Source organism: Zingiber officinale, chromosome 2A (assembly GCF_018446385.1).
Source record: "Zingiber officinale cultivar Zhangliang chromosome 2A, Zo_v1.1, whole genome shotgun sequence".
NCBI lineage: Eukaryota > Viridiplantae > Streptophyta > Magnoliopsida > Zingiberales > Zingiberaceae > Zingiber > Zingiber officinale.
Genome location: NC_055988.1, coordinates 30,115,430 through 30,127,610, shown reverse-complemented (window position 1 = coordinate 30,127,610; position 12,181 = coordinate 30,115,430). Strand labels below are relative to the sequence as shown.

Genomic DNA, 12,181 nt, shown 5'->3' with positions numbered 1-12,181 from the left:
GAATCAACCTTTTGTCTCTCTTTCAATTGGAGATACCCACTTCACTTAGTAATTGTTCTTGATGCAAAACACAATACTCAAGAAGTGCTAATGATATAGGTATATTAGAAACATTTTCAATTCCTACTTGTTTGTTGGTTGACATTTTGAAACATATAATCTCTCTCAGCATGCAAACCATCATGGTGAAGCTTCTGTCCTTTCTACAAGCATTTGATCATTTCAATTAATACATTTATGAATCAATATGTAAATGCAGGATGGGGTAATGGGAACTCGTGACGAAGAGACTCGCCGCTTTTTCAAGCACTCTACGGTGCAAGTTTTGCTTTGTCCTCGTTCAGCTGGAAAAAAACACAGCTTTGTGAAACAACATGTTAGTACTGTTCATGGACATATTGTGTTTGTCATTGCATGAATTACTCATCATCAGGTCTACTCTCCTCAAATTCTGCATATGTTATTTCAGCATCTCAATGTTGACTTATAGTCACAAAAGTTAAATATGTTAAGCATTGAAATTCTTATTTTAGTCAAGGGATAATCAGTTTTTTATGGATAATCCATTTTAGCATGACATGTCCAACAGGCTTTGCTAGTTTGTTTTCCTTATGATTCTCAACATGAGCCAAAGTTTGGTTTGCTCATTTAGCACAGTATGACAGGACAAGGCAATATCTAACATGACTCAGTTATATCTGCTACAAATATTTGGATTTTGGATACAGTTCAGACTAAAAAATATTTGAATACAGTTCAGTATGAATTGTGTGAAGAATATCATTCTAGGTAGTGGTCTCTATGCAGTATATTATTGTTTTACTTTTCTGGTATCAGGAAACAGGAACTATCTATACCCATCATCAAAAACAAGTTGTTGTAGATGCTGATGCTGGTAATAACAGAAGAAAAATAGTAGCTTTTATTGGAGGCCTTGACTTATGTGGTGGCCGTTATGACACACCTGAGCATCCCATCTTTAGGACGCTGCAAACACTGCATAAGGATGACTATCACAATCCTAATTTTGTGGTAAATATTTAATGTACCTAATTTTGATAGTCTCAATCATTTTTCTGCTGAGATTCTGTTCTTGTTGCCTTATGTTTCATTCTTTTTGTATTATTTTTCTCCTATTGAGTATATATACATCTCAAGATGTGACATATAATGATGTGACAAAAATAGTATGCTTATTTTTACTAAGGTTTGGGAACATAGGAACATATAAAAGATGTGGTTAATTGATTGGTTGATATTTGGAAAGCCAGAACTGAAATGATTAATTGATATTGATAATTCATTTCACAAGTGGTTGAATAGAAATATAATGATTTTTGGATTTCTCACACCTCAAGGTTTCCTAGCAAAATATTCAAGACAGATCAACCAATCTTATGTATGTTTCTTGCCCTTGTATTAATTTAAATCTATTAGATTGTTGTGTGTTTATTGTCCATTCAAAGCCAGTAAAGAAGAACCAACAATCTTCATAATTAAGTTTTTCCTTGAATTTTTATGAGTTTTCAATTTTGATAAATCTGAAGCAAATGTGCTAGCTTGATCTTTAAGCATTATTTTGCGATAATATAGATAACCTTTGTTCTGGTTGTATGGTAACTTGAAACTGCCACACATTATACTAATGGCAAATGGTCTCTCTGATTACATTTTGATGAAGAATAACCTTCTTATATAAATAATTAATCTATTGTTTTTCTTGCTTAGAAAGTTTCACAAAGGTATCTGTTAAACACTATCAGATAGTTATGATAAACAATTATTATTGACATACAGAATTAATGGTTTGTTGGATTACCATTAGAAATTTTGAAATTACTAAAGCATCCTAATCTTAATTTTATATTCTAAAACTCCCCCATCTTTGTTAACTATAGTTGATTGACCAAATCCAACATTGAAGGTGATATTTCTGTTACTGAAGATTAAGGTCAAATCCCCAAGGTAGTCCCTCTACCTATGTATATTATTGACCATCATAAATATTATTAGTAGGTCCCTACAATTAGTAGCATTTACATTTGGATCTATAACACTCCCTCAAGAAGGATCAAATATATTGTGGAAAACCAATGCGCTATAGATATATTCAATTATGAGACTCTTAAGGATTTAATAAATCTATTGGCTGATAATTGGAGATGACAAATGGGTACTGATTTTATTTAATTGCACTTTTTCACTAATGAAGTGACAATCAATCTCTATGTAGTGATTTATTTTCAAACATAAGATTAGAGTCTATGTGAATGATAGCTTGATTGTTGCAATAAAGCTTTGTTGGTGCTACACGAGCATGTCTCAATTTGGTTATCAACTGGTTGGTTGACTCAGATTCAAAAAAAGCCCTTTGTATATTGATTTAATTGATACAATGATTTCTTCATCTTGTATACTAGGTTAATCTTCCCCTTGTAACAAATGTTGGAGGTTGCTTTGTATAAACCTTCTCATCAAGATACCTTGAAGAAAGTTATTTTTGTTGTCAAGCTAATGAAGGGGCCAACAAAGCATAGATATTAGGGGAACAAGGACAAATAAGTGATCTTAGTGATGATAGTGCAATTGTTAGTCACCAAGTGAGCTTTTAGTTGGCCTATAGTGCCATTAGGTGGCCATTTCATAGTGAAAAACCACTTGCATCCCACTAAAGAAAGTATCAAGCTAGTTGCTCTATAAATTTAAATGTAACCTTAGCTACCAAGTGAACTTTTTAAAGGTGGCGTTTGGTTAAATGATGGGAATGACTATGAGTATGGGTTTGATAGTAAGGTGGAATGAGAATGGAAATGGAAATGAAACCCATCTAGTTATATGGGTTTTATTGATTCCCATAAATCTAGAAATCATTCCCAAATTGTTATTCCCAAACTCACAATCCAAACACTATCTTTTACTATCATTCCATTCCCTCATTCCCAAACCCATCAACCAAACACCCCCTAACTATCTTATGGTGTCATCAGAAGAGCATTTCATACTGAAAATCCACTTACATACCATTGAAGTCTTCCTTATAAGGTGAAGAACAGACTCAAAGCATAGTTATAGTGGTGAATTTTCATCTCATCATTTGTAGTTTGCCGTCAAAGCTGAGCCTTGGTGTAACAGTAAAATTATTGTCGTGTGACCTTGTGGTTATGGTTCAAGTCTCAAAAATAGCCTCTTGCAAAGCAGGGTAAGGTTACGTACAATAGACCCTTCCCCGGGACCATGCATTGACGGTAGTTTCGTGCACTACGTTGCCCTTTCTTATTTAGCTTGTCGTCAATTGAGATTTAAAAGTCTCTTAGATATTTCTTTGAAGAAGATAAAAATGAAAAATATTCAAGTCATAGAGGAGCATAGGATAAATAAACGAGAAGAACAATGGGATTCCAAACAGAGGTAGAATCCAAAAGATGGTATTGATAGGCGATGTAGAGACAAAGTGTGCCTAAAATGTGTCAAAGCTTGCTCATATCTCTATCTTTAATTATACATTTGATTGTCTCAAATGGAGAGGGTGAAGAGTTGATGAATGAACTCAATTTAACGAGCACGATGTGTCTCGAGAGAGTACTATGGTAGCTCTTCCAAAGATGAGAGTAGCCAAGAAAGACACCCTTGTTAATTGCATGGATTACTTATTTCATCCAAGAGGCTAGAAGGAAAAATAAACATGTATATCCAAAAGTAGAATATAAGCAGTCACAACTGGTGTTTGTAATGGCAACCCATGTAAGTTGGCATGAACAAAATTTATCATTCCTTCGCTAATTGGCATATAGAAGCTCAACATTGGCATCAAAAGTGAAAGTTGGGAAGGAAAGATAGGAGAGGGGAAAAAGAAGTAAAGAAGAAAGATCAAAGGAGACGAGGAGAAGTGGTGAGAAAAAATACCGAAGAGAGAGAGGTCACGATTGCCAAGTGTTGCTATTGCAGGTGGTGGGTGCAAAAAGGGATTTGGGCCGTGGGCAATTGTGGTGGCTGTGGGTGGTTGTGGACTGTGGGAAAAGTGGGTGGCTATGGGACAAATCAAGTTGCAGGGGATTGGATGACGCTAGGCTACTAGGTGAATTGAGAGGAAGAAAGAAAAATAACTAATTACATAACTAAATAATTTCTAACCTTATTAAAAATCTTTTTTTAAAATTTTGACCCATGCCGTAGTTTTGTTTTGTTTTTGACTAGAATGATATGATTTTAGTACCCTATCATGCAAATATGGTTTCGATTTTTTTTAAATATAAAAAATTCAAATGTTTTTAAAAATAAAATATTAACTTAAATATTTAAAAATAAAAATACAAAATATAAAATAAAATATATTTTTTTAAAAAGAATGAAAACACGACCCGTGGGATTGCGGCGCCCCTTCGATCTCGCGGAAGTCACCGCGATCCCTTGGTGCCCTTGCAACCCGCAAGGATTGCAACACCCCTGCGACGCGCAGGATCATAGCGGCCCCGCGACCCTACGGAGGTTGTTGTGATCCCGTGGTGACCTCCACAACCCCGTAGAGGTCGTTTGATATTGTCGTGCCCCTACGATCATGTGGAGGTTGTTGCAGGATTGCGTCGCTTCCATGATCGCCTTTGGATAGCAGTGCCTCCATGACCGTTACGGGATCACAGAGTGGTGCTGGTGTCAAGTGGCGAGCGTGTCGTCCATTATGGTACGAGATTTTAAACCTCAATAAAAATACAATTATCCTAATTAAATATCTATTCTACATATAAAGTTGGTTTAGTTTTAAATAGATCAGAATAAATCCAAATTGAGTCTGGTTTGAGCCTATTCGATCTTAATCGCTATATCTAATTGATAAGTTTTTTTCGCCCTAAACTAACTTTCACTCGATTATAAAATTAAAAATATTAATTTCATTTAGTTTAATTATTATCTAAAACATTAAAGATAAAAAAATTAATTATATTATTATTAATTTAATTGATTAAGTTCAAATGATATGGTACTAAAACTATATTATGTTCAAAAATTGTAACTCTAGCACCCGTCGATATTTTAAACCTTAGGCTCAACTAAACATTGATTCTTCCTTTCTACTATACCATATGTTGATGAGAGTGTGGAGATGATAAGAAGGTTGGTAGAGCATACTAACATAAGAAAGAAATGATTAAAAGGTATAGCAGAAGTACACTAGTATTATCTCTAAATAAAATTTAATAGGCATATCGAATTAGGTTTTGATTTCATCATAGAGAAAAAAGTTGAGAAAAATTCAGAATATTTTCATTAAGAAAAACCATCATTTAAGTATATATTACAAAATATTTGAGCTCAAGAGTAGAATTGGCACGAGATGGACACCAAACATTTAAATGAACCTATGTAGATGTGAACAGGTACACTTATGACAATATTAGAGAATGACAACCAACTATATTTCCCTAATTAATATGACACACATAAGTGATTAAAGACTAAATAAACTAGAAATCATTTATTTTAGATATTAAAGACTAGGATGACCTAGATAAATGTGTATTTAAGGGGGTCATAGAGTTGCCAAAAGAATACAAGATGATGAAGGTACATCTAATTGGTATAGTATAGTATGTGAGACTCATGTTGCAAATTAATCAGCTTGTTTGTCTTCAAAACAAGAGTGAAAATAAAGGCAATATTAAATGTCATAAAATAGCTTAGAGATTTAGTAAACTTATTAATAGAATAACAAATTCAATAAAAATTCAAGATATAAGATACAAAAGATGAAACCAACAAAGATACATTTCCATTGCCCTTAACCTATGAATGAAACTGATTGGCTGTTGTGACATTGAATGGACATGGTGGTGGTGTTAGAGCTGAGAGTCATGGGATCTGTCAGAAATGTGCGTTAGAGGCTTCCAAATCTAGAATCTAGGATAATCCAAATATAGGGGATAAACAATAGAACATATACCTCCATGGCTAGAGAGGTGATTGAATGAGAAAGGACACTAACTAGAACCTATAAATAGAGTATGTGCAAATACTTTTTGGTAGGAACTACGATAGTGGAAATAAACCAAGTTGATGGACCCTCTTGAAAAGTTGTATTTGACTAGGCCACACAAGTTGCTCGAAAAGGGTGGTTAGGTCGATAGCTATGGAAGAGAAGCATATCCCTAACATCATAGTTATTTCAGGTGTGAGGCGCCCAAAAACGCATAGGGGCCGAGGAGCTAGGCGCAAGGTGAGGCGTACAACACTTTGGGTATACATTTTTACAATTCAAATATATATAGGAAATTTTTGCTAAAATATTTTACTAACAAAATTCAAATATTTCACAAATTATTAAACAATAATGTAAATATAAAATTCACTAACATTTAAATATTGAAATAGTTTATCTTCATAATCAAAATCAAACTTCAAATTAAAGAAAAATCAAAATGAATGAAAATTCTAAACTAATTTATAATTTGAATTTGTGAGGAACGAGAAAATAGAATCATTAGAATGTAAATTCTAAACTAATTTATAATTTGATTATGTAAGAGAAAAAACATAACCGATAAGAAAACATATGAACTTAAAGCCGTGAGGAAAAAAAACTTACCGTTATGAGTAAGCAAAAGGAGAAAAATAAGAAAGCGTAGTCAAAGCTAAAAGACCGATGTTGATGTTGTAGGCGAGAGAAGAGTTACCTTTGAGAAGGGAGTGGAGGGGAGGGGAGGTTGGTGTTGATTTTTTAGGGGAGACGAAGAGTCATGCAAGAAAAATCAGTGAAATAATTTTGCAAGGGACTAAGGGAGGTTGATGTTCATTTTCTAGGGGAGAGGAAGAGTCAAACAAGAAAAATATGGCGCATGCATGTAAAGTTAATGCAACCTAATTAATTTAAAAGGTATTTAAAGGTATGAGTTGTACTTTTAAAAAAAATTAAAACTTCAATAAACAGAGAAAAATCATACCTTAAGCGTGCCTTAACCTCTGAAAAGGTGCGCACTGAATTGTGCTTCATTCATGTACTACGCTTGAGTCACTATCGAAGCGCAAATGGCGCGCCTGGCTGCGCCTAGGTGCAACCAGGAGCACGCTTTTAACAACTATGCCTAACATGCCAAAGTTTTACACAATCAAAAAATGACTTTCCTTACCCACTAGCACAATTGCCACAACCTTGTTGTTAGCGGCCTAAATTACCATGTTAACATCTAAATAATGGTTGACATAAATCAATTGACCGTAGGATTAAATGATGGTGGGATGGTCGTAGAAGTTCATAAAATTTGCATGTACATGTCCAATAGATGTGAAATTGAAGAGTATGCCAAAATATGAGTCTTCATCATATCTAACTTAGAATGGACGATGTAAAAGAACATAAAGATGGATAGCTTATTCTAGTGATCCTACATAACTTTGACATCTAAAGCAATCTTGATGATATTTTTAAAGTTAGCCGCAAAAGCTTAAAATTGATAGATGCAAGTGGTCATCTCAATGTTTTATAGGCACAATTGGAAGAGATTATGAATAATATCATTTCCTTGTATACAAGTCTTCATCTTGTGTCCAAGGCCCATAGCAGGAAAAAAAACATTTGAAAATGCTTAGTAGGCTACAACCAATGAACTATTAAATAAGGGCAAGTATTTAGGTATTAATTCACTCTTATATAGCTCTAGTGGACTCTGGAATCTCAGTAGCTAAAATGGTGAGATTTCCTAGTTGACTGTGACCCACTAACCAAACTCTAATCATTGCCCTTAAAGCATATCCATTCCAATTTAGTTTTTTAGCTATAATAATCAATTAACTAAAACTACTAAAAACCTAGATGGTAGAGGTATTTCATGTCGGGCTAGATAGTAATTATTCTGCGGGCTAAAGAGGAGGAGGATTTGTGGAGAGAACAAGAAGAGAAATAGTAAAAAATAAAGAGAAACCCCACCGTTCTCTAGGTTTTTTTAAAAAAAGAAACTTTATTCAATCATAGAGGATGATCCCTCAAATAGCTAGACAGAACATACAAACCCTAACTCATAATAGGCAAAACTGCCAAAAATACCGTAAATACAAAAAAAATAGAAATTACCAAAAATAGTAAAATAGATATTTGGAGGCTTTGAAAAGGCTCTAAATGTTGTTTTTTAATCCGAAATTTGGGGGTTATGGGTTCCGCCAGTAACAAATCTAGGTCTCTGAACAAGCTTCGTTTCAAGCCAAACTATGCCTTGTTTTGATACCCGAGTCAAAAGTTATGACCCTTTAAAGTTTGGGAGGTCTTCGGGAGGCCTTCTTGGGTCAATCCTACATCAATATTGGGGATATAGTTGAGGAATCAAATGTAATAAATACAACATTGAATATTTTTTTAATTTCTTCTACAATAACACTCTACTTCTAAAGTAATTGAAGATCATATGAATAGCTTACGTCACATAGCGTAGTGAAACACTCCTATTGTCTTGGAGATTTTCTTCTTGACCTTAGTCGCTTTGCCAAAGAGCTAAAGTTAAGCCAAATAAGAGAAAGATGAAGGAGAAATGAGCTCTTATGAAGTAGGAACTCAGAATTGAGCTTGCTATTTTGGCATTCTTGCTAAAGGACAACAGTTATGGTTTCTTTAGTATTGAAGTAGGTGCGATCAATGAGATTATCATAGCCTAGCTAAAAGATCATGGATTTTTGATCCTATTTGTACTTGAGTTTGATGTTCTTAGTAGGCAAGCTGGGTGGCATGATTAACAAAAGTCAATGGTAGTTTTCAATTAAAAAAGAAAGGAGAGGAGAGAAGAGCAAGTTGATGTTGTGCACTTTGTAATAGAAGGGAGAGGAGCAGGTGCAATTTTGTCGAGCTGTGTCATTGTCAATGTTTTAATTGGCCATTTCTTATAAGATGCAGTTTGGAGGTAATCGGAGTTAGATGATGTGAAGATGCTATGCAGTGAGGTCTTGTTGATGCTCAACCTTAGGCAAGATCTCGTGAGGAATTAGGCATAGTACTGATTCCATTGGATTTTGTTGACAACTTAGCTCTTATACCCTTTTATGGGAAGATTAGGGTTAATTACTCTAGTTAATCCTAACCTTAGTCCTCACTACCTATGTATATTATTAATCAACATATGAGTTACAATAATTGCCTACTACTTAGAGTGTTTACATTTGCATAACATAACAATTTCTAATTACTGTCACATGATGCAAGCACACACTAGTTCATCATTATCCACAATAAACTCTTAAGAAGCAATTTGATTGACATTTTTGTATACATAATATAGCATTAAAAAAGGAAGAAAACCGAATATGTATGACATACATGATTCTTTATGATGAGGCATGAGAGGGCTATTGCACATGAATTGGTATGAACCTTTGTCACCGGTGGTGGAGCCCGGAATCATAATCTAGGAGTTGCGTACAAAAAAAAGTTCCCCGGCTGATTGCAGAATTTGATTTGGGATTTAGGATTGATCGGATGAACAATTGCATATATATAATAAAAAAATAAAAAGGTCCTGTTGCTAAAGCCTGGGCTAACACCCCCTTCCGCCACTGTTTGTCACCAAGGTGAAAAGATGTCTTTTTGCCAAAGCTTGCCTCCTCGTTAGCAGGCAAATCATATCATGAACTATGACATTTATTATGGATTTTGATGAACCTTGTATGTCCTTGTTTTCATTATATATGATTTCTCCATATGATATTATTTGTCCTTGTCCTTCTTTTTATAAATACTGAAAAATTATACTTCCATTTTTTCCTGTGTTTAACTCATCACATTTTTTTCTTCAAAAAATGAATCTGACAAATTGTACCAAGCAAACTAGTTTCCCTATCCTTTTAACTGGAGTCTAGCTTGTTTGCATAATTATTTGAAAATAAGCTTCTGTTCTAACAAAAATTATTTGTAGAACTATGATGAGAGTGGTCCTAGAGAACCATGGCATGATATGCACTGTAGAATTGATGGTCCAGCAGCTTTTGATGTTCTGCAAAATTTTGAAGAGCGTTGGTTAAAAGCTGCAAAGCATCATGGGATCAAAAAGTTAAAGAAATCAGATGACTCATTGCTCAGTATTGACAGAATTCCAGATATTATAGGGATTGATGATACAATGTACAGGAATGATAATGATCCTGAGACTTGGCATGTTCAGGTAGAATTATCTTTAGAACTTTTAATTCTTGACATATTGATGTGTCATAACTTTTAGAGCTACATTGCTAAAAAATTCCAGATTTTCCGGTCAATTGATTCAAATTCAGCAAAAGGTTTCCCAAAAGATCCAAGCGATGCTTCCAATAAGGTATACATCCACATATGTCTTATTATTGCAATTTTAATAGTTAAAAAAGTTCTTATTGTAAGTTAAAGTAAACCTGAAAACTTCCATTTTCAGAACCTTGTTTGTGGGAAAAATGTATTAATTGATATGAGTATACATCAAGCTTATATTCATGCCATCCGAGCTGCACAACACTTCATTTACATTGAGAATCAGTATTTTCTGGGTTCTTCATTTGGCTGGGATTCAAATAAGAACTTAGGTGAGCATGAACCTTTTTTTATTATAGTATAGTTATTGGAAATTTGCCCTTGACATTTGTTGTATTAAGGGAAATTTGCTTCTCTGTTGAGATGCTTATGGGTATTGTTTATTTTTTTTTTCCTATTATCATAATTATCTTCATGCAAGAATTGTTGTTACATTGAGGTTCTTCAAGGTATCAGCTTTACCTCAACAATCTACTAATTAGTTACAAATTTCCGAGATATGAAATGATGGGAAAATTTTTTACTACACCAATTATTTGTTCCCTAGCTTTCTAGTGATAATTTTTTCCTTAAATTGTTTAGTCCTCTTCAGTCTTCCCAATGAATTCTATATATCTTCGATTCTGGTATAACAAGTTCTTCAACTACTTTGTCGTTCTTCTATTCTAGAACTTTGAATGTTTTGAACTCCATAATCTTAACCTAGACAAATTATACGAAGAGAATTATACCTTTGGCTGGTGTTGTTATAGTTCATGTGTCAAGGTCCATTTGAACACATAATCCTAGGAGCATGCTCCTAAATAAACTAAACTCTTCATTTTTTTTTAATTAGAAAAATTAAGGGAAAAAGATAACAAATTTGAGTAAATGGTTGAATGCCTTCCTCTTGAGGATCCTTTCCATTAATAGAAATTGTTGTACAAACTATTTTGAGTAAGAAAATATATACAACTAATATATTAATTACAGATAATCTATTTTAGGTAATAATATATACACAACTAATAGTATAATTATGGTAAAATAAATTCCACAATCTCTGCCATTGATATCCCCCTCAAATTGTTGTTGGGTGATCAACAAGCATCAATTTGTCAACAAGAAGAGAGTAGTAAACACATTAGCAGTCTGGAGTTTAGTGGTGATATATAGAAGAGTGATGATGTGGGCATCATATGCTTCACGAATAGAGTGACAATCCACTTCAAGGTGCTTGGTGTTGTAGGATCGATGTCGTGAGGAGGGGGTGAATCATGTATATTTAAAAACTTTTCTTTTTCAGTTTTGGAAACCGTGAGTATTTACGGAAAAGACAGAAAAATGAACACATAAGTATTTACTTGGTTTGGAGTCTTTGACGACTCTTACTCCAAGACCTAGGCCCTTTGGACCTTTCCTGATGGGTAATCCACTAAAATTCTCTACCGGTAAACTTTCGGTAGAGCAATCGAGTACAAAAAAGAAAGGAAGTGTAATAAACCTACACTTCCTCATGCAATTATTAACTTAACTTAAAAGTGTTACCTAACATGAAGACGGAGAAATGATTGAGCTCAAGTGTTGGTATTGGTCCGTCTACAGTAGTTGGGCGTAGCAGCGTCGTAGGACAGCAGTAACACGAAGGCGGAGCAGCAAGATGATTGAGGAAGCGCGTAGTTTAAGGTGTTGGCTGAAACTACCTTATATAGGTCATTGGAGGTGCCTTTAATGCCATGAGGCGCCTCCAATGTCGCTGATCCGATTCGAAATCTTCGACCTCTATCCACTTGAAGGCGCCTTCATCAGCTTCAACATGCCTCCATTCAGCGAAACTTCAGCCTCGAATTCTATCTGCGCGAGCCTGCCTCCAATCTGCTCTGGGCATCTCCATCACCGTAGCTGAGGCGCCTATAAGCACTTGAGGCGTCTCAAGCATTGTTCATTCGAGGA

General features: G+C 34.5%; 1 protein-coding gene across 1 annotated transcript in view; it reads left to right on the top strand.

Moving 5' to 3' along the window:
- The first annotated feature begins 264 nt into the window (after positions 1 to 264).
- Positions 265 to 12,181, top strand: part of LOC122040993 (phospholipase D beta 1-like) — a 51,076-nt gene continuing 39,159 nt past the window's right edge. Inside the window, exons 1-5 of the mRNA XM_042600510.1 lie at positions 265 to 376; positions 838 to 1,032; positions 9,885 to 10,130; positions 10,212 to 10,280; positions 10,374 to 10,521. Of these exons, the coding sequence (XP_042456444.1) occupies positions 269 to 376; positions 838 to 1,032; positions 9,885 to 10,130; positions 10,212 to 10,280; positions 10,374 to 10,521 (766 nt within the window). The 5' untranslated portion in view covers positions 265 to 268. The remainder of the gene's footprint in view (positions 377 to 837; positions 1,033 to 9,884; positions 10,131 to 10,211; positions 10,281 to 10,373; positions 10,522 to 12,181) is intronic.